Source organism: Erythrolamprus reginae, chromosome 1, assembly GCF_031021105.1.
Source record: "Erythrolamprus reginae isolate rEryReg1 chromosome 1, rEryReg1.hap1, whole genome shotgun sequence".
In the NCBI taxonomy this organism is placed as follows: Eukaryota; Metazoa; Chordata; class Lepidosauria; order Squamata; family Dipsadidae; genus Erythrolamprus; species Erythrolamprus reginae.
The window spans coordinates 321,075,990-321,102,045 of NC_091950.1; the positions used below are offsets into that span (position 1 = coordinate 321,075,990).

The 26,056-nt window shown below is 38.1% G+C and overlaps 2 protein-coding genes across 2 annotated transcripts in view; one reads left to right on the top strand and one right to left on the bottom strand.

Moving 5' to 3' along the window:
- The window catches only part of GINM1 (glycosylated integral membrane protein 1), a 29,733-nt gene extending 24,241 nt beyond the window's left edge, over positions 1 to 5,492 (top strand). The window contains exons 7-8 of the mRNA XM_070733696.1: positions 523 to 686; positions 2,456 to 5,492. Coding sequence (XP_070589797.1) covers positions 523 to 686; positions 2,456 to 2,558 — 267 coding nt within the window. The 3' untranslated portion in view covers positions 2,559 to 5,492. The remainder of the gene's footprint in view (positions 1 to 522; positions 687 to 2,455) is intronic.
- A 947-nt stretch (positions 5,493 to 6,439) lies between these two features.
- KATNA1 (katanin catalytic subunit A1) lies at positions 6,440 to 24,259 on the bottom strand. The gene is made up of 11 exons (XM_070733695.1): positions 23,971 to 24,259; positions 20,000 to 20,174; positions 19,297 to 19,454; positions 18,530 to 18,713; positions 15,615 to 15,736; positions 14,050 to 14,155; positions 13,127 to 13,285; positions 10,446 to 10,572; positions 9,627 to 9,761; positions 8,897 to 9,023; positions 6,440 to 6,773 (listed from the first exon to the last, which is right to left on the bottom strand). The coding sequence occupies exons 2-11, from the start codon at positions 20,168 to 20,170 to the stop codon at positions 6,575 to 6,577; spliced, it is 1,488 nt and encodes a 495-aa protein (XP_070589796.1). The 5' UTR covers positions 20,171 to 20,174; positions 23,971 to 24,259; the 3' UTR covers positions 6,440 to 6,574.
- Between the last annotated feature and the right edge of the window lie 1,797 nt (positions 24,260 to 26,056).

Sequence of the window (26,056 nt, forward strand, 5' to 3'; positions counted from 1 at the left end):
GTCTTTTCCCATGGTCTTAGGCGACCCCTGTGAAATGGTTGTTCGACCCACAAAGAGGTCCTGACCCCAGGTTCAGAACCCCTCACATAAAAGGTAAGCGATGTAGTTTACCAGGAAAAGTTACTTCAGCTTCAGGGGCTTGGAATTCTCTGTTTTCATGACATTGTCACCAGTTAGGCATGTGTGAAAGGGGCTATTAAATCTGAGCTGGGTCAAAGTTAACTTCAGAAAAGGAAACAGAAAATAAATAAATAAATGAAATGAAATTAGGGGCTTAGTTAAAAAGTATTTGAACAATGACACTAGGATTCAAACAACAGAAGATGTGGGAAAAGATTCCAAGGAATTTTCAAGGGGAAAAAGAGTTCTGTTTGAAAAGATATATAAGTGCAACATATATGTGAAGTTCCCACATCATGGCAGAAGTGTAAATTATAAATTGATAAAGCAAACAACCAAAGAAAAATAGGCTTTCGCAGGTGTCCTTATTGGATTTAATCGGCTGTGTTATTATTTTTGCAGGTGATGTGTCAGTGGGTAGAAGATCTGAGAAAGGAGCTTTGTACATTTTGGCTCAATTCTTTTCCTGTATTTTTTAATTTTATGGAGGTCATCGTGGTTGGAGTTGTAGGAGCAACTTTAATCATAAAAGTATTAAAAGTGTTTTGTCCCTCATGTGACAACAGGTAAACATATTTTATTTATTTTTGTCCTTAAAACAAATTTCCTTGGGTAATGGAGGTTTCATATAATTTATTTATTCAAGCTAGGCTAGTTAAATTGATAAACAAAACTAACCCCAGGTTTTATGGCTTGTTAAGGAACTAATGTACCCCACCTGAGGTCTTGATTTGATGACCTTATAAAACCAATCAATTAAATTATAAATATTAATTATTAATGGGAAACGATCACCAGAGGGTTCAGAAAGTGAGAATGCTAAATGGATTTCTCTCTTATCTTTTCCCCTCTCCATCAAGAGCTCTGCTTAGAGCATGCTCACTGAGTGGAAAGGGAAGGAAAGATACTCCTCTTTGGTTCCTCCCCGTCCCTCCGTAGCCCTACAAAAGTAACATCAGATAAAGACGAAATGCTTCAGTAGACCGAATTGATTTTGTTCTTCCAATAATTATAAACAGGAGCCTGATACACAGCAGAGAAGAGCCCTTCTCCATGCCCCATAGGTCTCATCTCTATCTTTTCATATACATTTCAACATAATTGGTATTGGAAGAAATGTGGAATTTAGCTTGGAGTCAGACAGGTCAGATTTATGGAGCCTTAGAAAAGCTCTGATATTATATATAGGTGAGTCATGATACTTTGTGGCTCATACCAGATTGTTTCAGGGTACTAATCACTTATTGCACGTTAGGAAAAAAAAGATGAGCAAATAAATGAAGAAAAGGAAAACCCTAGCACCAGTTTTCATAAATCAGAGGTGTTAAACTCAAGGTGCAGGGGCCAGATCTGGCCCGCGGGGTGCTTAGATATGACCCACGGGGCTGCCCTAGAAACAGCAAAGGACCCACCTGTAGTACCTCTGCCAGCAAAAATGTAACTCGGGGGGCATGCAGAAAGCCATCACAGCTGAAAGCAGAGCTCAGGAGCCCATTTCTGCTGGCAGAGTGCTTGGGTCACCACAGACACCCCGACATGAGTGACGTCAAGCTGTCCAGGCCCACCCTGGCCACGCCCACCCTGGCTCCTGAGGTCAAACACAACCCTGATGCATCCCTCAATGAAATCGAGTTTGACACCCCTGTTATAAATAATTTAGATGGGAGTACTGATACTGGAAGAGACAGATAAATGAAAACTTTTTTTTCTAGATAACATTCATCATCAGAATTCTTTGAAACAAGATTTAATTACATTTTAATCTTATTTATTTATTTATTTATTTATTGATTGATTGATTGGATTTATATGCCGCCCCTCTCTGAAGACTTGGGGCGGCTAACAGCAGTCATAAAACAGTGTACAATAATAATCCAATACTAAAAACGAATTAAAAACCCCTTAATATAAAAAACCAAACATACATACAAACATACCATGCATAAAATTGTAAAGGCCTAGGGGGAAAAGAAATCTTAATTCCCCCATGCCTGGCGGCAGAGGTGGGTTTTGAGTAGCTTACGAAAGGCAAGGAGGGTGGGGGCAATTCTAATCTCTGGGGGGAGTTGGTTCCAGAGGGCCGGGGCCGCCACAGAGAAGGCTCTTCCCCTGGGTCCCGCCAAGTGGCATTGTTTAATTGACGGGACCCGAAGAAGACCCACTCTGTGGGACCTAACTGGTTGCAATATATACATATAGGCCATTTCCAGAAACCAATGACCTGGTTTTAGAGGCTGAAACACTTTTCCTTAGTAGTTTTAACCGTGAAAAGTTGAAATGTTACTATATGATCCTAGTTCTGAAGTTAGTATTTTAACTGATTTTTGCCCCCTAGGGGAATCCTTCAACTTGATGCCAATGTCATACCTGTGGCTGCAATAAGTTTACTTCCAGCAATTCCAGAGAAGATAAACATCATGGAGGAAAAATGTATTTAAAAAATATGAGTACTGTAATTATTTCAGTTTGTTGACCTAATGAACTTGGCACTTGGATCTTAATATATTACTTAATTCAGCCTTCGGAATGTGCTGCCCTCTACACTTCCGGACTACAACTCCCAGTATTCATAAATAATTGCAGTTTTGACGTATCTAGAGGACTCTAGTTTGGGAACTGCTGATTTCACAGCAGTTTTCAGTCTGCTGTTTTTATTAAATTTATGAATGATTCATATTTAAAGGGCAATTAAGGCTGAGGCCCAGAATAACTTTTGGATTTCTTTTTTTCATTTCAACCATTATAATGTATTCTTGACTGGGAAAAAAAGCAGTTTCCTTACATAAGAACTTCAGTAAGTTCTTAAGTTCTGTGAAGTAATTTCCTGCTCCCTGAAATCGTATCTTCCTTGTATCTTCCCAACTATACTTGCTGCAGGACACACAAGGCTAATCCAGGAAATTTGACTCAAGACTAATGGAACAGGCTAAGTAGCTTCAACAGGAGCACAGACCTATGATAATACTAAAAGCTATTTTAGGCCTTTAAGCGTGCCTTATAGGAGAAATCAAAAGCAAAGGTTTTCATACTGCTCTGACAGTAAACATTGGTGCAATTTTTGTTTGGATTTCCCAAAAATAATATTGTAAGCACTTTCAGGGTCTTTCCTATGAGTTTATGAACATTTGTAAAAATGTGCTTCTTAAACATTTACAATACACGTTACAATTGTCTTTTATCCAGAGTACAAAATTTCTAAAAGTACTTTATAAATCCAGTGCATTTTTATATACCAATTTGTAAGATCATCAGATCTTATTGCAAATTTGCATCTTGAGATAAACTGGAGACCATGTAGAGTTGTTGTTTTCCCCCAAATTTGAACAGGGAGCAAATCTGGATCCAGTCCGTTGCATTTGCCAAGTACTCTTATCATGTTCTAGTTGTAGATTAATATTAAGTAGGATCTTGTGGCTTCAACTGTCCATGTTTGGGTATGACTGTATTACAAGCAGTTTGTTTCAACTGAGTTGTAAGTCAGTTTCTCATTTATAAAAAAAATTCATAATTGGTGTTTGAAAATGCTGCTGATCAGGAGATACTGTAGAGCTCATATTTCCTGTGTATGTGTGAACACTATGTTAATTGATGTTTTGGTAAATGCTGAAATAAGGTGTTTCAAGTTGTTAGCACATTTGCTAAATGAGAGGCACAGTGCATTGATGTTCATCGTTCCAAAACTGGATTTATCTAGGACATTTTTTTTACTTTTCCTGATTGCTACCAACACAGGCGTTTATTTCATCAGCAACCAAGAATATTGAAATGACATTGTAGAAGAACATCACCAAGAGCATTGCAGTTGCTGCATCCTACTATGCTGTCTTAATGGTACATTTCAGTGGAAGACACATCAGAAAAGCAAATGGCACTATTGTATGCTTTGGAATGGAAGAACTGAGTTGTGGACGCAATTATAGCCAACTGCTTTAAAGCTGTCCTAGAAAACATTTTAGTTCAACCAATTGTTGATTGTCCCAATGGCAACATTGAAAGATGAGCACAAAATATCAAATAAAGGCTGCCATCCATTAGTTTAAAAAATGTGAGTTACTCAGTTGATGTCACTGCTGAAGCACTACAGCCAGGTGGTAGTGATACATTAGATTGTATGTAATATAAAGTACCAAATAGGAATTAATAATGCCATTTAAAAAAAAAAATCTAGGGCTGAAAGAGGGATTGGCCCAGTCAACAGCTGGTTTAGCACCTAAGGCAGAACTAGAATCCATGGTTTCAAGCCCAGTGCCTTTAACTACTATGAATGAGCCTCTGTTGCTTAAAACACATGGCTTAACCTTACAAGACCAAGGTATTCACAACTAATGATTCTTGGGCAACCATCAATTTTGATAGAGATCAGCTTGATCAACTTTGGTATTTTAAATGAGTTTGTCCAAGAACAGAAAATTGTTGCCAGAGTTTATACCAGTCATCACGTCAGCCAGACTGCCTCAACCTTCAGTGTGCCGATGTGTTGCCCTGAAGAAAAAGCCAAAATGCAATTCATGTAATAGCGACAATGTGGTTGTATATGGTGCAGAATCTTGCTTCAAAATGATTTGAATTTTTTTTTGAAGTTTTCCAAATGCATCATCTACCACCGTTTCTATTATTGTATATTCGTAACTTCAGTTTATGACAGAAGGTTATGTGAAACAGGTGCTGCAACTAACCCATGATAGCTAATGAGGTTCTGGAACATTTGATGCAATCATTTTGACAGGTCTGCATAACTTAATGCCTACTTATTGATTATTGTGGAAATCATGCTGTGGGTTGGAAGAGTACACAATCAGCTCTTAAAGGAAGTTAGCTGGAGCATGAGGAAGCTTTAACAAAATTCAGACTCAATAAAAGTGAAATAGCTGGGCCACAGCAAACAAATATGTAGGATTGTGCTGTGCTATCAGCAGACACAGAGCACTTAAGCTAAATTTGGTTAAGCTGTAGGTACCAGATGGGGTTCAGGACTTGGAGCAACCAAGATGAGTAATATAAAACATATAAGCGAGCATTTTGAAAACTTTCAAAAAGTTTTTTAAAAAGAATATTTGTTGGGCAGGTGCAAGATCTATAGCAGGGGTTCCCAGCTCTGTGCCAGTCTGTCCTGTTAGAAACTGGGCTGCATAGCTGGAGGTGAGTGGTGGGCAAGCGAAAACCACCACCACTACTCTTTCCGGGAAACCTGTCCCTAGTGCCAAAAAGATTGGGGACTGTTAATCTACAGTACGTATTTCAAATGTCTTATTTTCTGTATGGGACATCTAGATGCCCCTCAAGCATCTTTAAGTTTCAAAACAGCAGCTGTTTTTGTGCTCTTGTGCAATTTCTGTTCAAATAAATATCACCCTAACTTTGTCAAAGTCCCATTGATGGACTGACTTGCATATATTTATTTGTTCTTTTTAAAATCATATACATTCTGGCAGTAAATATTCCTAGTTTATACTTGCCACCTCTACTCCTGTCTGTTTCTCTGAATGATTCCCCGGTTACGTTTTGTGAGATAAAATTTATTTATTCAACTTCTATGCCGCCCAATCCTGAAGGTGTCAGGTGAAAACTTATTTCTTTTCATTACAAAGGAAAGGGGAACAAACCTCCAAGGTATTTTTTGTTTGTGAGGAACACTTCTCGGTGTTTATCGTTTAGACCATGTTTCTGTTTTTGCAGCCGTACATATTTATAACCATGAAGTAGAATATATAAGCAAGTGATGTAGTGCCATTTTTCTGGAAACCAGTAATCTCAAAGAGATTTAAAATTCCTGCTCCTCCTGGTACAATTTCCCCTTAACAAATCTCTTGGAAACTTAATGGAATTTATTTTTTGCAAGTATTTTATTTACATTGAATTCAATAATGCTTTTCTTAACCGATTGAACTCTTAGGTTTCACTGTTAAATCTGGTGCCCTCTTCTGTTCAGTTCCATCACCATTAAATGTGAGATATGTATTGAATCAGTGTTAAGTTCTAATTGTGAATTAGCTTTGAAATACTTGCTTTGTGATTTCTAAATATGACATAAAGTGAAGCATTTCCTTTAAAGAAAAAGAGGAACAACTTTTTCCACGATAAAAGACTGTAAAGACAAGACTGTTTTGCAGAGATGGCTATGTGTACTAATTTCCTCAGAAACGGAATCGTATATTTTAACAGTGACTACTTTAAAAAATATAACCAACAAAATGGAAATATGTTATATGTGGAAATGTTGCAAGTGATAGACTAACATGTGAAGAAATAGAACAACTATTGCTGCAAGAACCTATTCTCATCTAGACAATTGAACTAAGGGGGAAAAAATGAGCTGTACTTTAAAAAACTAACTTTATTATATGTGGTTGTTACAAAAAGTTAAAAAATAGCACTGAGCATCCAGGAGTACTACTTTTTCATTACTTTTGGAACTCTTTGAATACTTAAGGCAGATTTCTCAAGGTAGAAAGGTTTAACATGATCCAAATTCAAAAATCCATTTCTCATATTTCTCAATGTCCGTAGCAGAGACTGATTTTGAAACTTTTTTTAAGGCCATTTCAAAATCTTCCATTGTTGTTGGCATGTGCATTTCATCTCTGGAAAGATTTCTGATTTCTTCTGGCGTCAAGCCTTCAATACGCCTTCTCATAGCCATCAGTGAAGCATCTCTGTTGATAAAAAAGTGTGTCTTAATGAGAATGCAGAAATGCCAAACAATTAACACTAAAAGTCTGCTTTAGCCATAACTAAACCATCAATGCTTGATTGCTTGCTTATTATTTCCATTTAAAATCTACCCTATCCAGAGTGGCTTACACCATGAAAAGAGGACAACAACGAACTCAAACCAGATAAAAACTTAGCAATAAATAGGTGGCAGAGCAGGGCAACAAAACATATCACATACATTACAAAAGTCTTCCAATCACCTAGCCAATTCTAGAAGTTGAAATCCACGTTATAGAAGAGCCAACTTTGTCTACCCCTGACCTAGCCCAAAGCTTAGGAGAGAGAGAAAAAAACCCCGGATCCTTAAAGCCTTATAAAATGCCATTAAAGTGGGAACCACCCAAATCTCAGGGAACCCCATTCCAGATGACAGGTGCCATAAGAGAGCTTAAAAGTCAAATCAAGTGAATTGTGAATAGTTACTTTGGCTTTTAGTAATACTATTGGAAATATTTGGATAACATGGTATGTGATAATGAAAAGATCCAGCTCTTTACACAAAATAAGTTATTTAATGGCAAACAAACCATAGCTTCATCTGTTCAAATACTGATTTATGGCAAACATTGTAAATTGTGATCAAATGCTGGAAACGGTCATAAACATGGATTGGTTGCTAAGCCTCCAAAATGCAGTTATGTCTCCTGGGAGGGTGCTTTGAAACTGGGCTCTAAGGACCTTTGGAGGGGTGTTTTGTTGTAAATTTGAATGGTGGATATGCATTTGGCTATAACTCAGGGCCTACCTGCATTTGAATCCAAAGCAAAAAAAGCGCTGTTGAAAGTATCGATGTACCCTCAAAATTCTTGAACAAAAACATTTCCCTGGGGACTACATGACTGCTATTATGAGTGTAGAAAAAGATGCTGGTTTTCTAAGAAGACACCAACGAGCATACCTGTGATCTCTGCCTGAGTTAGTGCTCCAAGTAACAAATACAAAGTTGAAAGGAGATAAAATGAAGATACAGCAATTTAAAGATACAAAAAAAAAAGTATGGCATATTTTCAATGTACTGAGTTGAATTTCTTGATAAGAGTCATAAAGTGAAAAGAGCTGAAATGTAAAATTCTGGATATGCAGAATTTTATAATGAACCAGATATTTTTCTCTAACCCCCACCATCATTAACCATTGGTTGTACTACTAGTAGTTGTTCACCAGCATCTAAAGGAGTCAAAGATTTTTCATCCCAAAATCAAAATGAAGCAGTAAATGGAACAAGTAAGCAAAAATCAAGAGAAGCAGGAAGCAAAGTGAGAAAATAACTGAAATGGTTTAAGGAGACAAAATAATGACTACGCAAGGGAAAAGGATGGAATAGAAATAGAAGCGATACAGAATTATGAATAACAAAACAGGCAATGTGGTGATTAAAAAAAAGACTAAGAATGCAATTTGTAATGTGTAAAATGATGGGTAGACAAAAAATATTACAGATGAAAAGCAATGGGCAGAAAACTAAAAAGAGATGCAAAACGAGCAGTGATAGCAAGAATGGGAACACAACCACTGAACCAAAGCCAGCCAGCAGAGCAATTTTTAGGGTCAGCTTCAAAGTTTGGTTAGGGACTTACAATGACATAAGGACAGGATGCTTTTCTTACAGGGCTTCCTTGCCAGGCAGCAAAATATCTTTATTGATCCTAGCATATTATTTTACTATTTAGAGTTAAGCCTATCTGTCCATATTAATGAAACTCTTAATAGCCTGAAGTGTAAAAAGGAACAATGTGGCCTGTCCATATCATCACATTAAGTTACAATGTTACTCGATCATGTTGGCTATGCAATTCTAGGAATCTATACATCTTAAAGTTGCAACAATTGAGAAACACTGGCATAGTATAAAATGTGTATGAATTGTTTTGGTACGGCTTAAATCAAAATCAAACAAGATTTTAAAAAAATCTTATCCTTCTCTTTTTTAATGCTTTCTTTAGATCTTCCACAGTAACAGTACTTGTCCTGTAATTGGGAGTCCTTTCAATGCTACAAGATTAGAGCTAATGCCTTCAAAACAAAATATAAATAAAATAAAAGCTGTGAAGTTTTAACATACCTGCACACATTGGTAATGTCAGCTCCAGAATAACCTTCCATATTCTGTGCAATAGTGACAAGGTTAACATCATCAGCAAGTTCCAACTCCTGCAGATTTATTCTGAGTAGCTCCTCTCTGCCTTTGGCTTAACAAATGAAAGTAACCAAAATGAAACACAGAAAAAGTACCCTTTAACCCCTTTATGTAATTATATAATTTCTAATTTTAATTAAAATACCAACATCTTTAAACAAAACTAGCCAAATACAGTGGTACCTCGACATACGAGTTTAATTAGTGCCAGAGCTGACCTCGTATGTCGATCATCTCGTATCTCGAACAAATGCATTTAGATTTGGCTTTTCGCGGGGAGATAACTGGAAGCATGGAATTCTTGCGCCACCTAGTGGACGCTCGGCTCGTATCCCGAATTTGAGCTCGGGTGTCGAACAGAAATTTTGCTCGTGTCGCAGCTCGTAACTTGAAATACTCGCATGTGGAGCAGCTCGTATCTAGAGGTACTACTGTATACTTAGTTCGTTACCCCAGGTTCTTAACCGGCTGCTTAAGACATTACATGTGAATGTAAGGGTAAGGACTAAGGATATTTTGTCCAAATTACACCTTCCATTATCAAAATCATTGTTCCTGCCTCCTAGAAATGGCAATGATCAAATATGCATTTGAAATTAAAAATTCAGGATGTGCCAACTGTATTGGATTTGTTTTCAAATAGAAGAGCTTATACCTGATGGCAAAGGAATATAAATTCTTTTTTCCAGGCGACGACGTAATGCTTCATCAATATCCCATGGAAAATTAGTAGCAGCAAGTACCATCACCATTTTGGAAGGATCATCATTTTCAGAAGCACCTCCCACTCCTATTATTAGAAGAAAACAAAATAAAATGAAAGGCAATACAAACCAATATATGTTCAAGAGTATAAGTCAGGAAATTATGTCATATTACATTCAAGTTGAATTTTAATCACCCACTTTCATGGAAGCAGGCATGAATTTTAATTCAAATGCTTTATAGTAATGAGGGTATTTAATTGCTTATAATTCGCAATAATATTTGATATGTATGTGATTACAGATACCATCTATTATAACAATTTACATTAGAACTTTGGATTTGTAAGATATATGTGGCATTTACAAGAACCAATTTCTTTGCTAAGCTTTTCACTTGTCAGTTTTGCTCATAAATACTGTATTTATATTTATCTACTGTTTTATTAATCTATTTCGGATCTAAGAAAAAGATATATTTGAATTCCAAATAATGAAAATTAAAGTAAACAAATAGCCCATTTATCCATAAGGAGTAACCAACAAGAATTGGATGGAGTGAAGTAGGCGGCCTTGAGCAGAAGCATCTCAGATTGACCGAAAGTTGAAATCAACTTATCACTGAGCTTTTTGAAATAACAACAAAGCACACATTTGAATGGATTTTAATGTCTTAGTGAGCAGTGTATAATTACTAATGCTCAACTGCTACTATAATATTGAAGTTCCTACTTTTTTTTCTTAATACACTTTCAACTAAGCTTGTTTACCATCCATCTGAACAAGTAATTCAGACTTCACCCTTCGGCTGGCTTCGTGTTCTTCAGAAGTTCCTCGACGGCTACAAATGGAGTCAATTTCATCAATAAATATTGTTGTTGGTGCATAGAACCGAGCCTGGAAATGTAAGATGGTGAAGGAATAGTTAGCTAAAATGATTCCAACAAACTACTCCAGTTCCAAAACAGTTTTAGCTACAGTAACATTACCAATAAATCGATTCTGGAATGAAAGACATCTCCCTTATCCACTACAGTCCCAACCTAGATTACTCTCTGTGACACATTTTGACTTCAAACAAGCAGTGTGACAGGGAACATGTACCTTGTAAAAACTACAATTGGGGTTATGTGTATGTGGCTTGGAAACTTCTAAGTAACAGACTACGGTATTATACAATAATAATAATAATAATAATAATAATAATAGCTGTGTGTGATATACTAGCACAGTGATGGCGAACCTATGACACGCGTGTCAGCACTGATACGCGTAGCCATTTTCGGTGACACGCGGCCGCCGAAGAAACAGGGAGCTTTAGGGAGTGCAATTGCAACCGCAATTATTATTATTATTTTTCCTCTCCCCTTAATTAAGAGGCGGGCGATTTTCGCCCGGCCGATATTTGCAATGGCTGGGAAGGACGAGAACTCCGCCTCCCAGCTGGGCGCGCCTGTGCAGAGCGCAGGCTCGCCCACACGCTGCCTTTGGCAGCACAAGCATGTCTGTCCGGCTGGGGGGAGAATCGCCCCGGCCGGACGTCAGTTTCAGCTGCGGGGGGGGGGGGGGGTCGCCTCCCAGCTGATTGGCGCGGCGCCAACCGACGGAGCCCACCACGAACGGTGGTTGGCTCGCAGGGGCCGCTGGGAGCGAGGGGAGGGGTTGCAGGCCTATTTCAGGGTCTGCACCCCTCGCCCCTCTGCTCCCTGCTCGCCTTCCAGAACGGTGTTACAGGAGACGGTGCTAAGGTAAACCCTTACCGGGTTATTAATTTGTAATTTAAAAAAATCATGCCGGGCTCGCAAAAAAGAGAGTCTGAAAAAAAAACCTGCGTGGACGTCGCGCCATTTGCTTCCTCCTTTGGCGGCTCATAACTCGATTTTTACAACCCCCCACCCCCCTTTATAAGCTTTTTCTTGAATCTGAACAGTTTGGGGGTTCGCCAAAGAGAAAAGTGAACGAGAGGGAGAGAGAAAGGGAGGAAGAGAGAAAAGTGAACGAGAGGGAGAGAGAAAGGGAGGAAGAGAGGAAGGAAGGAAGAGATAAATATAAAGGGAGAGAGGGAGAAAGAGAGGGAGGGGAAGAGAGGAAGGAAGGAAAAGAGAGAAAGAGAAAAAAGTGGAAGGAAGAGAAAGAAAGGAAGGGAGAGAGAGAGAAAGAGAAAAAAGTGGAAGGAAGAGAGAAGGAAAGAAAGAAAGGAAGGAAGAAAGAGAGAGAGTGAGAGAGAGAAGATAGGAAGAGAGAGAGAGAGAAATGATAGAATAAAGGGGAGAGAAAAAAGAGAAATGAGAAAATGATTGAGGCAGAGAATGACAGGAAAGAGAGAGAAGTGACTCTTGATTTAAAGCATATGGTAAAAGCACTTAAATAATAACAGAGAAAAAACCCCCAACCCTCACCTGTTTTTATTAATAGTTATGTTTTTGAATTTGGTTGTTTTAGTTTTAATAGTAATAGAATTTGGTTTTGTTTTATTATTAATTTCTTTTAATAAAAAAGAAGGGATTTATTATTTATTTATATTTATTTTTATTTTTTGTTTGTTTATCTGTCTATCTACCTACCTACCTATACTTCTATGCCGCCCAGTTTTTTTCTCAAGGTGACACACCACCCGAGTTATGCTCAGTTTTTTGGCTCAAAAGGTTGCCCATCACTGTACTAGCACAATGGAATAAATTAGTACAAGGCAAAAAAAATTGCCCAAATGTTAACCTCTATTGTAGGTAGTCACAAATTACAATTGGGATTGGAATCTTGGTCATTGGATTAAATGGTCATTAAGCGAGATCTTGTGTGACTGTTCAATGACCACAACCTGGAACTCCTGGTTGTGATTCTTAAAAATCAGCTGGTTTTTAGATGGATGGAGTAAAAGAGCTGCCAACCAGAGATATTTAGCTTTCAACCATCTCACAGGGATGAGAGGGAGGCCTATTGGCAAGCAGAACTTGTAATGTTCTGGATTAGTTTTGGAAGAGGAACTTGAAAACATATAGGAATGGCAGCATAGCATCTTATTAAACCAGCTGTCCATAGGGCTGGCATAGTAGCAAACTAAACTTTTAGTAAATTTGTATTTTATAATTGATCACACTCACATTGGCTATTTTGTGAATAATTTCCCCATAACAATCAGTTTGCGGGCAGAATCACATGAATTTAAAATTCCAAATATGCTCTAGATCACAAATTTTGCCTATTCTGTTCTGTGGTAGCATCCTCTGCAAAGACGAAAACACAAAGGTTTGGGTGACTTTGACCCAATCGCTTTCTGTCAGCCCAACTCATCCCAATCATACAGGGTTGTTGTTGTGGGTAAAAAAGGAGGAAGGCATGTTAGGCTTGCTTAGTGCCCTAAGCTATACAATAAAGAGACAGAATAAAAATATATTAACACTAATAATAATAATATTCCTGTATCAAGTCTTAAGAGAAATCAGTAAATCACCATCTCAAATAATAGGCGAACAAGCTTTTCAGATTCTCCTCTGTATTTTGAAGTGAGTGTTGATGATGATACGTTGAAAAAGGTAGTTTTGCATTCAGTTGCTACAGCTTTTGCAAGCAGTGTTTTCCCAGTGCCAGGAGGACCAACCATCAACACACCCTGTTTATAAAGAGATCCAAAAAACAACACTGAAAAGAATATTCATTTAAAAATATCTGCAATTCATTTGCCATCACAATTTAAGAAATACTATATAATTTCATTTAAAATAAGCACTTTAAATAAAAACAAAGGAAACTAGTGTGCTTTTAGTATCTTTTAGCAAGTAGCAACTCTTGTTTAATTATCCATGTTACACTAAATTAAATAGATTTTATTCTATTGTGGACCAATGTTATGATACAATTCCAGAATCCAAAGAACGTAATTTTGTTTCCAAAATGAATTCTAATTGTTAAATGTTAAAGGGCATTGTATCACCAGACATTGTTTTACTTACATAGCAAATGACAAATGAAAAACTAGTCTTAGTGTAATGGCTTTGCACCTTTAGGTTATATGAATTTACTTTAATATTATATAAGCAAAATACTTTATATGGTTTGCATTCTGCTGTTAAAACCTTGCATTATGTATTTGTACAGGTGTACAGATGACTTGTGTTATTTGCATTGTTTCCATCTAGTTCTTGAGCAATCATTGAATTACTGCATAGCCTTGATTTTTTTTTCACTAAAAAAACACTGGCCTAATTAATGCTAATAATAATAATAATAATAATAATAATAATAATAATAATAATAATTAATAATTTATTAGATTTGTATGCCGCCCCTTTCCGAAGACTTGGGGCGGCTCACAACAACAAATACAACCCAATGAAAATTATTTTGATGTTTCCACAATAATTGAGTTGGCTTTACCTTCCAGGGCCTTCTGATTCCTTTAAAAAATTCTGGCATCCACATGGGTAAAACTACTGCCTCTTTGAGTAATTTTTTAGCATCCACTAAATCAGCTATATCATCCCTGATTAAAAAAGAAATAAGCAAATTATGACTTGCCACAAGCATTGCATCCCTATTAAATTTCACTGTAATCTTGACTGAATATATGATTTTTCAGAATATATATTAATATTTTCTAGTCAAGCTCCACAGAAAAGATTCAACATTCAATTCATTTACATTTTTTATTTGAGAATTCCATCTTTTCCAGGTGTTACAAAACTCAGAATGTTCACCACTTGAAAAATCATATCCATCCTAACATTGTTCACTGACATCTTTCACCTGTAGACATTCATGAATTGTAAGAAAATAAAATTCTGCCTCTGCATCCCAGGAATTTGCCTCCTTGCAAACATTTCACTTTCATTTTAGTAGGTGGGCCTGCCTGCAGCTTCAATCAGCTGCTGGTCGGGAGGCCAATAATCAGTTGCTTGTGCTACTCAGGCTCTGCACTGTTTATTTATGTTTTATTTGGATTTATATGCCCCCTCTCTCTGAGGACTTTGCTGCAAGGAGGTAAATTGCTGGGAGGCATAGGCCAAAGGGTGGGGGCTTCATTTGGCTACATAAGACTCACCCAAGTTTTCACCTTCTTAAATACATTAAGGATCATATAATCTGAACAATGACAGAAGGTGGGCTATTAATACACAGTAAGTTTTTATTTGTTCACTGAAAATTGTTTGGTTCAGTACTTTATTATAGTCACATGAGATAGAAGTGAATAAAATAGTATAATGTCTGTGAATGTCAATTCTTGTTATATAATAATTATCATAACCAATTTCCAAGAAAATGTTAGCATTCTTGGCCAATGTATATGAAATAAAAAGATGTTATAAACCTTTATTTATAGTTACAGGCTATCCTAAGCACATACAGGACTGCAGCCATCTTTACTTTTCCATTTGCTAAATAGGAATACGGTCTCTTTGCATTAAAACACCACCCAATTCAGATAATGAACTTTCTCCCTTTCAGCAATAAAATAACTAAATGTAGCCAGGTGGACTGATTAATGATTTCCCCCTCCTCAATAGTAGATTATTATGAATGTATTTGTAATGCTGTTCTATGTTCTTTGTTAAATTGTAGCTGTAGCTCTATCATGTTGCTATTTTTGGTTTCAGGATAAACTGCTCATAAACGGCCACCTCCATTGTCTGCCAATTAAAAGGCCTTTGCTTAACTCAGTTGAGTACTAGAGAGATTTGTAAAATCCCAGTGAGTAAGATGTCTCAGTAAGCAAAATCTACTTCATGATTTTCATAAATTTCTGCCTCAATCGATTTAATTTTCTCTAGAGGCAGCATTATATATTTCAAGTTGTAATTGAAATTTTAATTATAAGCTACTGAGAATCATTGATTGAGATGGGTGGCAATAGAAATTGAATGAATGTATGAATTTATCTAAAAATCCATGAAGCTTATACACAGACCTCACAACTTAAAAGAACAGAAACAGTTTATACTTACCATCGAACATTGGGATTTTGGGAAATGATATCTCTTTCTAGAGCTTCTACTAAGTCTTTATCATATCCAGTGCCATCAAATTTCTTTGGCTCAGGTTCTGAAATATCAGTTGAGGACTTATTCTGCATTACATAAAAATGCTTATCAACTATTATATTAATATTGCTCATAATTATTCCAGTAACTTGTTTAATATAAGTTACACAACAATAAAAGGATAAACTTTCAAACAAAGACATAATTGTACAAAACATATAATTAAAACCTCTGGTGTTTTTAACCTTTTGAACAATTGCTTTTAAAACATCTGCTAAAATATTTTTGATTGCAAATATTACTAAAATATATCTTTCCCAAACATTGTCTGCTTTTCTCCCACCATGAGAAAAAAATACAAGTTTCCCAACAAGTTTTCAAGAATCAGAAATGGGCAAAATACTTTTATACAGGCATCTGAATACAAGGCTAGGCAGCTCACATTTCCTCTAAACTGTTTCTTAACACTGTGTGAAAGCCAGCATTGTTCTACTGTAAATATGTCATCGTTGTGATTCAATTACAAGTCATACAGATCATCATCTTTTTGTCTTGGGTCAGTGGTAATATGATCTGGCGTTGAAAGATCATTTTCTGGCCATGTTATCTTTCTGGAGTTACTTTGATGATTGGAAGTGTCTTTATTTTTCTCCTTAGTTCTCCTTTCTCCATGGCTAGTTCCAGGTAAGATTGGTAGTTGGTGAGAAGCCTGGATTCAAATTCCTGTTATGTATAGTTCCGATAGTTCATATCTCAAACTTTTAAAACATCTACCTGAAGCCACTAGGTAAAGCAGATGGCATGAGGAACAGTATCATCATCATATATTTCCACTCTACATCAGACAATTGGCACTGTTTCAAATGCTTGCTCAGTCACTTGAGGCCACAAAGGCCTGGATGGGAACAAAATGGCTTGGATTTAAACTCAGCAAGATGTTTGGGGGATTTTGTCCCAACCTGAAATTGTCAGTTTTGATTCTTGACAGGATAGTATTCTAGAGAAAATTGATGTGAAATTTCGGTGTGTGTGTGTTCCTGTACTATGGCTCCTGCTCAAAGAGCAGGTGTCAATCATTGCTAGAAGGCCCTTTGTAAAGTGCAATCATATTCTGCACTGGACTGCAAGGACTTGCTCACAGTCCCTCATGTTCCCAGTTACTTCTCCACTGGATTACTCCATGTGTTCTTCAACTGATGCAGAATGCAGCAGTACACACTATCCTGTGCGGTCCATGATTTGCCCATGTTACATTGCTTTGTGAGCTACACTCTTCCACTTTCTTTCCATGTAGAATTCAAAATGTTGCTTGTCATTTTTAAAACCCTGAATGATATAAAGTAAGATTATTTGCAGGACTGTCTCTTACTGAGACTGTCTGCCTATCTCACCGGGTTTGATAGGGTGAGCACGCTCCAGAACCTCCACTTAAAACAAGAATTTAACAATTCAAAACAGTTTCCTCAATGATATCTGAAGAACTGCTATCCTCTTAGCTTTCTGGAAGGCCATAAAGACTTAGGTCTTTCTCCAAGCATTGATTGGGATGGCAATAAACTAGCAAATGTACAATTTGCCTAGTGATGTAATGACTTCCTCCATCTCATGGGTAAGATGAGTAATTATCAATTTATAAATCTCTTAAGTAAAAATAAGTAAGATATACTCTAATCCAGTAATGGCGAACCTATAGCATGGGTGTCACAGGTGTCACGTGGAGCCACATCTGCTGGCACATGAGCCATTGCCCTAGCTCAGCTGCAACAAGATGTGTGTGCTGGCCAGCTGATTTTTGAATCACACAGCAGCTCTGGCAGGGTGTTTTCTGCTTCCAGAAAGCCTCTGGGGATGGGGGAGGGCGTTTTTACCCCCTTGGATAAAGCCATTGGAGCCTGGGGAGGGTGAAACACGAGCCTACTGAGCCCACCAGAAGTTGGGAAACAGGCCATTTCTGGCCTCAGAGGGGCAGGGAATCTGTTTTTGCCCCCCTGGCATCGAATTATGGGTGTGGGCACTCGTGCATGCATGATAGTGTGACAGATGCATGACAGAGCTGGGGTGGCGCAGCAGGTAGAGTGCTGTACTGCAGGCCACTGAAGCTGACTGTAGATCTGTAGATCAGCGGTTCAAATTTCATCACCGGCTCAAGGTTGACTCAGCCTTCCATCCTTCCGAGGTGGGTAAAATGAGGACCCAGATTGTGGAGGCAATATGCTGGCTCTGTTAAAAAGTGCTATTGCTAACATGTTGTAAGCTGCCCTGAGTCTAAGGAGAAGGGCGGCATAAAAATTGAATGAATGAATGAATGAATGAATGAATGAATGAATAAATAAATAAATAAATAGCACTCTTTCAGCGCTTTAGGAAAAAAAGGTTTGCCATCCTTGTCCTAATCTGAGTAAGCAAAACATTGTACTATTATTTGTGGTTTCTCTTAAAACACCATCAGGTTCTCTCCACTAGAAATGCTGATAGGTAAAAGACTAAAAAGAGACTCAAATGATGAGGGATGCTTTATAACTCAAGGCCTGGGGCCCATATTTGTCCTATGGGGAGCTTACATCTGGCCCATGGGGCCACCCTGGAAATAACAAAGGACCCACCTGTGGTGCATTTGCCAGCAAAAATGGAGCTCAGGGGGGCAGTGGGAGGCCCTCCTGAGCTCCATTTTCACTGGAAGAAGGTTGCAGGATGCTGTTGCAGCCAAAAATGGAGCCCGGTAGCCCATTTTCACCGTCAGAGTGCTTGGGCCATCACAGGCGCCTGAGTGATGCCAAACTAGCCAACCCCTCCCCCAAACATCAAACACAACTCTGATACGGCCCTCAATTAAATCGAGTTCAATTTAGAGGTATTGGTTTCACTTTCACGAAACTTACTTTTTCCTCTTTTACTTTATTTAATGGATCTTTCTTTTCTCGCCCACGAACAACTTTGCCTTTCTCATTAGTATTTCGGGAAGAAGGCCGATGAGGGACTCTAGCAGCTGCTCCAGCTCGGTTATTTTGGTTTCTGCAGTCACTGCACTGAGCTGACTGACGTTTCCTAGGTCCTGGCGAAGATCTGAACGAATACAAAATGGGGAAAAATGTAAATATGGCAAGGTATTCTTACTGTAGAATATTTGAATATATTAAAGATTACACCTCCACTCAATCTGCCAGAATCTATTTTTATACAATATCTTGCAATTATATTACAATCATAATCATGCAATTATAACACAAATGTGTTATAATTGCATGTCTTTGGAGAGGGGCGGCATACAAATCTAATAAACAAACAAACAAACAAACAAACAAATAAATGTCATTGTTTTTCCACATACTATCCTGTATCCCTCCAAATAAGACATTCCCTGATAATAATAACAATCGGGCTTTTGAGTGCATGGCAATAAGGCTAAGTGCTTATTTCAGGATTCAAAAAAATATAAGACAGAGTCCTATTTTCAGGAAAACACGTTAGTTGTTTTTAGTAAACAGATTCAATCAATTGTTTGTTGGAGCTCCATTAATGGGAGCAGTAGACAACATTGAATGCTTCTGGGGTTACAGGTTATAAGCTGAAAAACAACATGTAACATACTTTTAAAACATTTTATAGTTGAACACCCTAACCTGCTTCCCCTCGTGATGTTTCTTACCTACGTTCTGCAGGTACAGGCAACGACCAAACTTCTCCGTCATGAGCTGGTAATTCCTGATGTGCTGCTTTTAAAGGAGTGCTGTCTAATTTAAAACTTTCTAGTGTCTTCATGATATCCTTCACATGCTTAGCTTCTATACTTATCTCCTGCCTAACCTGATTAAAAACATGAAATACAAAGAAGCATGTTAGCTTGTAGAAACCTGTCAACTTTAAGTACTTAATGAAATGTTTGTGGCTCAGATACATGAACAAGTTAACTCTGTAAGAGATTGCAGAAAACAGATGAAGTCTATTACTGAGAAGCAATTGTGCTGATGATACTTGCAGGAAACCTTTAATGAATTTTAGAAAAAAAATTGTACATTTTTAAATGTAATTGGTGTACTTAAATTGGCACATTTCCAAAATAAGTACAGCAGTTCAAGACAGAAGCTAGTTTTAGATTAACCAAGTAACCTTTTTAATCAAACAGGATACATAAGGTGGTGTTTTATTTTACATTTGTAACGGAGTTCTCTCCAACCACAGATAGCAGCATTTGTTAATTATTATTTTTATAGTTACCTTTGTAAGCAATGGTTACAACAGGCAAGTTTATTCAATAGGCATCTTTTAAAGTGACTAATTGAAATGTTTTGGTTGATAATCCTATTTAATACATGAAAGTAAAGGAACAAAACCAGAAAATGAAAGCTCACCTGTTGCCATTTCTGCTGAAGATATGTATCTTTGACAGAAGAGAGGTATTTGCTCATTTGGTCAAGTACTCCCTGATAGTAAACCATTGCAGAATCATAATTCCCAAGCAACGCATATTCACGTGCTAGCTTCACATTCTCACTTATCATCACAAGACTCATGGTCAACATAAAGCTAGAAAAAAACATGAAGACCTTCTGTAACTTCAAGATAAAAAGTTGTCAGGGTATAAATTTCAAAAGAAGATGTATCTACAACTTTAAAAGATAGTGGAAGGGAAAAATCCACTTATTGTTAATAGATACTCTGTTGAGAAACAATAGTTTCAATATTTTAGAATACTGTAGTTTCATTCTGCTACAAAATCCCATCTCCAAAGACAAGGAATTCCACAATAACTAAGTCATTTGGAATGGTTAAGTAAAAGTAAAATTCATTTATATTGAACACAACTTTAGAGATTACATGGCCTATATCCATGTAGTCTTCTGGACAGCAATATATAATGATAGTCATTGTTTCTTCCAGGATACTTTCTGGCTTTCAAGCCTAATAGCACAGCAGTTTATACAAGTGGTTACCAGCTTTGACCCGCTTGGGATCAAACTCAATATATGAAGAAGCTCCATACATACAGCTTCAAAAATGTCTCTAACCCCAGACTTTTTTTTTTTTTTGGGGGGGGGGGTGAGAAAAATAATGACAACTTCAAAGTATGTTCATTTACCCAGAAAAAGAAAATAGATAATATAGACATCCCGTAGGACAAGGAGTGAGGGAGGGTGACAGGCAATATTTTAGTAAAATTGAGCTTTCTGATGTGATTCAATAGACAATTCATAAATGGTTAAACTCCTAGCAAATATTTTGAATGCGCAGTATGTTTTTAAAATGTCAAATATGCTCACTAAAAGGCTAGAGAACCCTTGTCTGTTACTTTATATTATTTTGAGACACCCAATTGTACATATATTTCATGATTTTCACCCCTTGCTGATTTATGTTAAACACTCCCCTATATAAATGAGTCCAGAGCTTTTGCATTTTATTTAAAATAAAACAGATTTCAGGCTTTGCTGTGAGTGCTATTTCAGTTTTACACATTCTCCTATGTCAAGTCATATCTTAATTGTGATATGTCCATATTAATTGTTGAGAATTTTACTGGGCACAAACTCTTATTCTAACAACATAATAAAAACCATGTTTATATAAATTAAAATCACTTTTAGGTAGATAAAATTAAACCAATTAATCACTCCGAAATGTAAGAATGAAAGTCTATACCCTGGTTGTCAAATGTGATCGCATATATCGTGATGTATCCTGACAGTTTTTGACTTTGCAGAACTGGGGTGGGTGTGGCCTGCATGTGAAGCATCCAGCCCATGCGCTACCAGTTTGACAGGCCTGGTCTATAAAGACAGTGAATAATCCCTATTGGGGACTATCAGGACTAGGAAGTGAGTCAATAAGTGTCATGATTGTAAAGTGTGATGTAATGTGATTGTGCTGACTTACAATGGCAGTTCCAACTATTTCAGTTGCACTTAGGTGAATCCCTGTGGTTGTTAACCATGAAGTCATTTGATCACCCTTTACGATCTCCTAGCTTCCCCACTGACATTGTTTATTAGAAGCTGGCAGTGAAGATTATAAATGAGGATCATGGGACCATGGGATGCTGCAACTATCATAATTGTGGGCTGGCTGCCAAATTCCCAAACAGCAATCAGGTAATCCACAGGGATACTAGGATGGCCTCAACTTTGAGGACTGGCCATAATCTGCTCATTAAATGTCACTGTAATTCTGAAGGTTCAATGAATAAATGCTGGCAAACTGAGAACTACCTGTATGTAATAAGAACATCATCTATAAGTAACTAAGCAGAATATTTATACAATGAAAAATCTGATAAAATATACTTAACATACTGCTAAAATAAATCATAAACTTTTCTAATTGGAAATTTAACAATGATGAAGAGATGAGCAACACTGAAGGTACCATTTTTTTTACATTTTATTTGAGCCCAATAAAAAGAAAGTTTAAAGCCATATAGTGAAAAAATGATTATGAATTTCAAAAGAACGCTATTATATTTTGTTGGATAAACTTTAACATGTTCATATTGATTTTTAAAATCAGAATCTATTTTTAGACAGCTAGGTTGTGATCAAGTGAGATATTAGCAACACTATTTGTGATCCTTTCAAGAATGTTACAATGCAAGAAATAGCAACCAAAAAAGCTCCTGAAAGTTCTTATTACAGAAGTAGATACTGTTCTTTGTTCCATCCACATTTTTGGATCTGAGACCATGCTGGCTGAACCTGACTTGAGCACAAAACCTTTGGAAGATGTCCCATAATCTTTGCCCACATTATTAATTCTTACTATCATTATTGTCAAAGTTTAGGAAACCCAAATATGTTAACTCAACTGGTAACTGAGAACAGAAAAACAAAGCTTCAGGAATGAACTACTTGCTCAGCAGAAATGCAGACACAAAATGTAGGTATAGCCTTGACAAAGCTGTGCTCTTATTGAAAATTAGGCTCAAGATCTAAGAGTACTTTGCTTCTGACGCTAATGTAACAATTATGGCACAGGGATGTTTTCATTCAGCTTAAGAGTTTTGGAGATTTAATCATCATCACGTACACCTTACTCACTTCCAGGAGCATTAGTACTCTTAATAAAATTAGCAATACCTAAAACTTTACTTGGTAAATACTAAGTACTACAACTAAGTTTTGAAACTATGGGACATAGTATATATTAAGACAAGGGTGCTCAATCTCTCCCAGATATCCCAATTTATCGCTAGGATCTACTAACAGATCCTGTCTGATAAGACTGCTGACTAAACGTGGCCTTCTCAGCCAAAATTTTGGAATTTCCTGCTTCAATAACCTGCCTTTCCATTCATCCCAGCATCTGAAAGCTTAGTGCTTTTAGACCACAGATCTGAACAGACACTATCTTAGTGATTTAGCTGCAGAGACTAACACTGGGAAGACCCTGCTTCAATTCCCCATCACCACCCTCAGCCAAGGAAGCTCACCAGGTGACTTAGTCCAGTCATTCTCTTTTTCAATCCCAATCTATCCCAGATATGTTAATATGGGAGGGGAGGGGAATGTGATGACTGAGTGCTGTGTCATCAACACGAGCTCCTTAAAAGAAATGCAGGATGTCAATCTAACAAGTTAAAATATTCCTTTATCTCCCTTTAAAAATGAGTTTTTGCTCATGCTATATTTGAATCTTAAAAATGGTGCATATTTAGTATTCATCATAAACACTCTAGATCAGGAGTCTCCAACCTTGGCAACTTTAAGCCTGGAGGACTTCAACTCCAGGTTTAAAATATACTGTGCCATCTAGATCTGGGCACAAAATGATATGAATGGTCTTTTAATGAGTTTTACACTGTCCTTTAAATTGTTTTACTATGTCGAATGCCACCCAGAGTCCGGAAGGAGTTGGGCGTCCTATAAATTAGATAGATAGATGATAGACAGACAGGCAGGCAGGCAGACTCACTCCCAGGATTCTGGGAGTTGAAATCCCCCAAGCTTAAAGTTGCTAAGATTGGAGACCCCTGCTCTAGATAGCCTAAATATTTCTTTAACAAAACAAAACACGCCTAAAAGACCAGCAGATCCGAATTGCCCAAGAGAAAACTGAACTAGCGCAAGAAAAGCCTTCCAATTAAAGGACCCCCCCTCCCCCAAAAAAGGGTCTTCGCCTCCCGGGACGCCTCCGAGGACCCAACGGCGGAGCTCCCCAGCAGACCGCGGAAGCTCAGACCTGCTCCTCCCTCCTCTCCTCAGCGGGACCAACGCCACCCGGCGCTGCCTGCACATACGCGCACGCCCCTCCTGCTCCCAGGCACCGCAGCCAGCCGGACCCAGACAGGCAGCGGGATCCCCAGAGCCCCGCCAGAACCCCCTTCGCTCACCCTTCCTCAACGCGGGCTCCTCCTCCGTCTCCTGAAGCGACGGCGCTCGCCGCCTCCAGCCAGACAGGCGACGCTTCCAAGCCACTCTGGGGCCGCCGCTCTCTCCGCCTTCCGCCGCCACCGTGGGAGGGAAGAAGGGGGGGGGAGTCCGTGCCGGGGCTGCTACTATTGCGACGAGGAGAGTTTTCTGGCTCCGCCTCTCCCGACCTCGGCGGGAACCGCTCCGGCTTTTCAGACACCACCCTCCTCAGCCAGCCGAGTCTCAAATCAAAATAGTACCACACAATATGGCGGCGCCTCCAATTGGCAAGCCTCGCGAGAACTGTCCCGGGAAGGCGGAAGAGGAGGTGGGGCAGCTCCCGCGTTGCCTGGGTGACGGGGATTGCCGCCGATTTGCCTGGCGCGAGAAGGCTGACGGTGGCCGAGACGCAAAGCGGTGGCCTTCGCCAGTTCTCCCAGGGAGAGAGCCAGCGTGCCCGGCTCAGCAGAAAAAAAATAGCAAGAGGTGCTTCCTTAGCTGAGGCTGTGGCCCGCTTTTCCTTCGTTATCCTCCGACTCACTCTGCGGATCTTTATGTGAAACCGAGAAGTGAGGTGGATAGGTCAACGGAAAGCCCAGTGTGCACCTTAAGTATGCTGCCTGTCCGCTAACCATGGAACTGAGAGGCGGACGTGCAAAACCAGATCGCAGTGATGGGGCAGAGATAATATACTGTACATAGCATCTTTATTATTTATTTATTATAAAGTAATAAAAAAAACCCGGCTCATAAACCATACAACCACATTCATTCATATCACAGTCATTCTGACGGCCGGAGCAAGATTTCAGAGCTCAGATGCTATATGGACTCAGAGAAAAAATAAACAGGGTCCAAGCTTTCTATCCAAGTGATTTAGAATGCGATTTATTCAGTTTTGGATTTGTGGACAGTTTTATTTTACAACAACAACGACGACGATAACGATTCGATTTTTAAAATTTGTTCCAAATTAATATTTTTTCACTGTTTCAGCTATCCCTTAACCCAGTGTTTCCCAACCTTGGCAACTTGAAGATATTTGGACTTCAACTCCAAGAATTCCCCAGCCAGCATTCGCTGGCTGGGGAATTCTGGGAGTTGAAGTCCAAATATCTTCAAGTTGCCAAGGTTGGGAAACACTGCCTTAACCATTAACATAAATTCGTGATTCACTGACACGAGAAATTACGGAAAACACATTGAAGTTTGAAACAATAAATAGCTAACCTGCACCTCTGCTATGCTATCAACCTACAATAGCACCACCAAGTATCCTGGTTTACAAAAGGGACTCAGAAAATGCTTTTGATTGAAATATAAGCCTTTATACAGGAACAATGTTATATTTTAAGAGTCTAATGCAATACAAGAGTATATAATTAAAGAGGGCCAGAGGAAGTTATATTCAAATTATGTTCAGTAATTTAGGAATTTTTATCCATGTATTTTTCCATAACCATTAATGTTACATGGACTCTGCATTCCAGTATTGCTGGGAATTAACCAGAATTGGAAGTTGGGTAGTATATAATTATTTTATCCAACCTCTGCTGGCTTCACACAATGAGTCATAAATCAGAGGGGCAGTTTGCAGAATATTCTAGGCTAAATGTGATTGTCATTCACAGTCATAAGCTATTTTGAAAGTAGATAACATCACTAGTTCAACCTTTCTATAAAAAAAATCACAAATGTTTATTTACCTACTGGTATTTATTAAATTTTCTGGCTTTGCACACAAGACCCAGCCAAAATTACCATATTGTTTGGGTTTACACAACATACTGAGGGATAATCGGCAATATTTCACTGTGGCATGCTGAGTGAATGCCAATTCCATGGAGTAAAACTAGTAATAGTCCAAATGGTCATTACACGGATTCTTCAAAATATTCAGATATAAATACCTGTTTTCCAGGTTTATTTTGTTTTTAAAATGTACAAAGAACAGTTCAAAAATGACCAGAAGCAAATGATAAAGATATGAAGAAAAACATTAAAACAGAAAGAAAACCTGCATTTGTGGCAGAATTGTGATATAAGAGTTGCATATTATACAGGATT

Bases quoted from the DNA above. Each gene is read 5' to 3' on its own strand.
- KATNA1 (XM_070733695.1), bottom strand. From the start codon at position 20,170: ATGTTGACCATGAGTCTTGTGATGATAAGTGAGAATGTGAAGCTAGCA. The intron at 13,286-14,049 runs GTAAAGCCAACT...CTTTATAAACAG, and splicing joins GAATCAGAAGGCCCTGGAAG to GGTGTGTTGATGGTTGGTCC. The intron at 9,024-9,626 runs GTATAAGCTCTT...TCATTTGTTAAG, and splicing joins TTATATTCCTTTGCCATCAG to CCAAAGGCAGAGAGGAGCTA.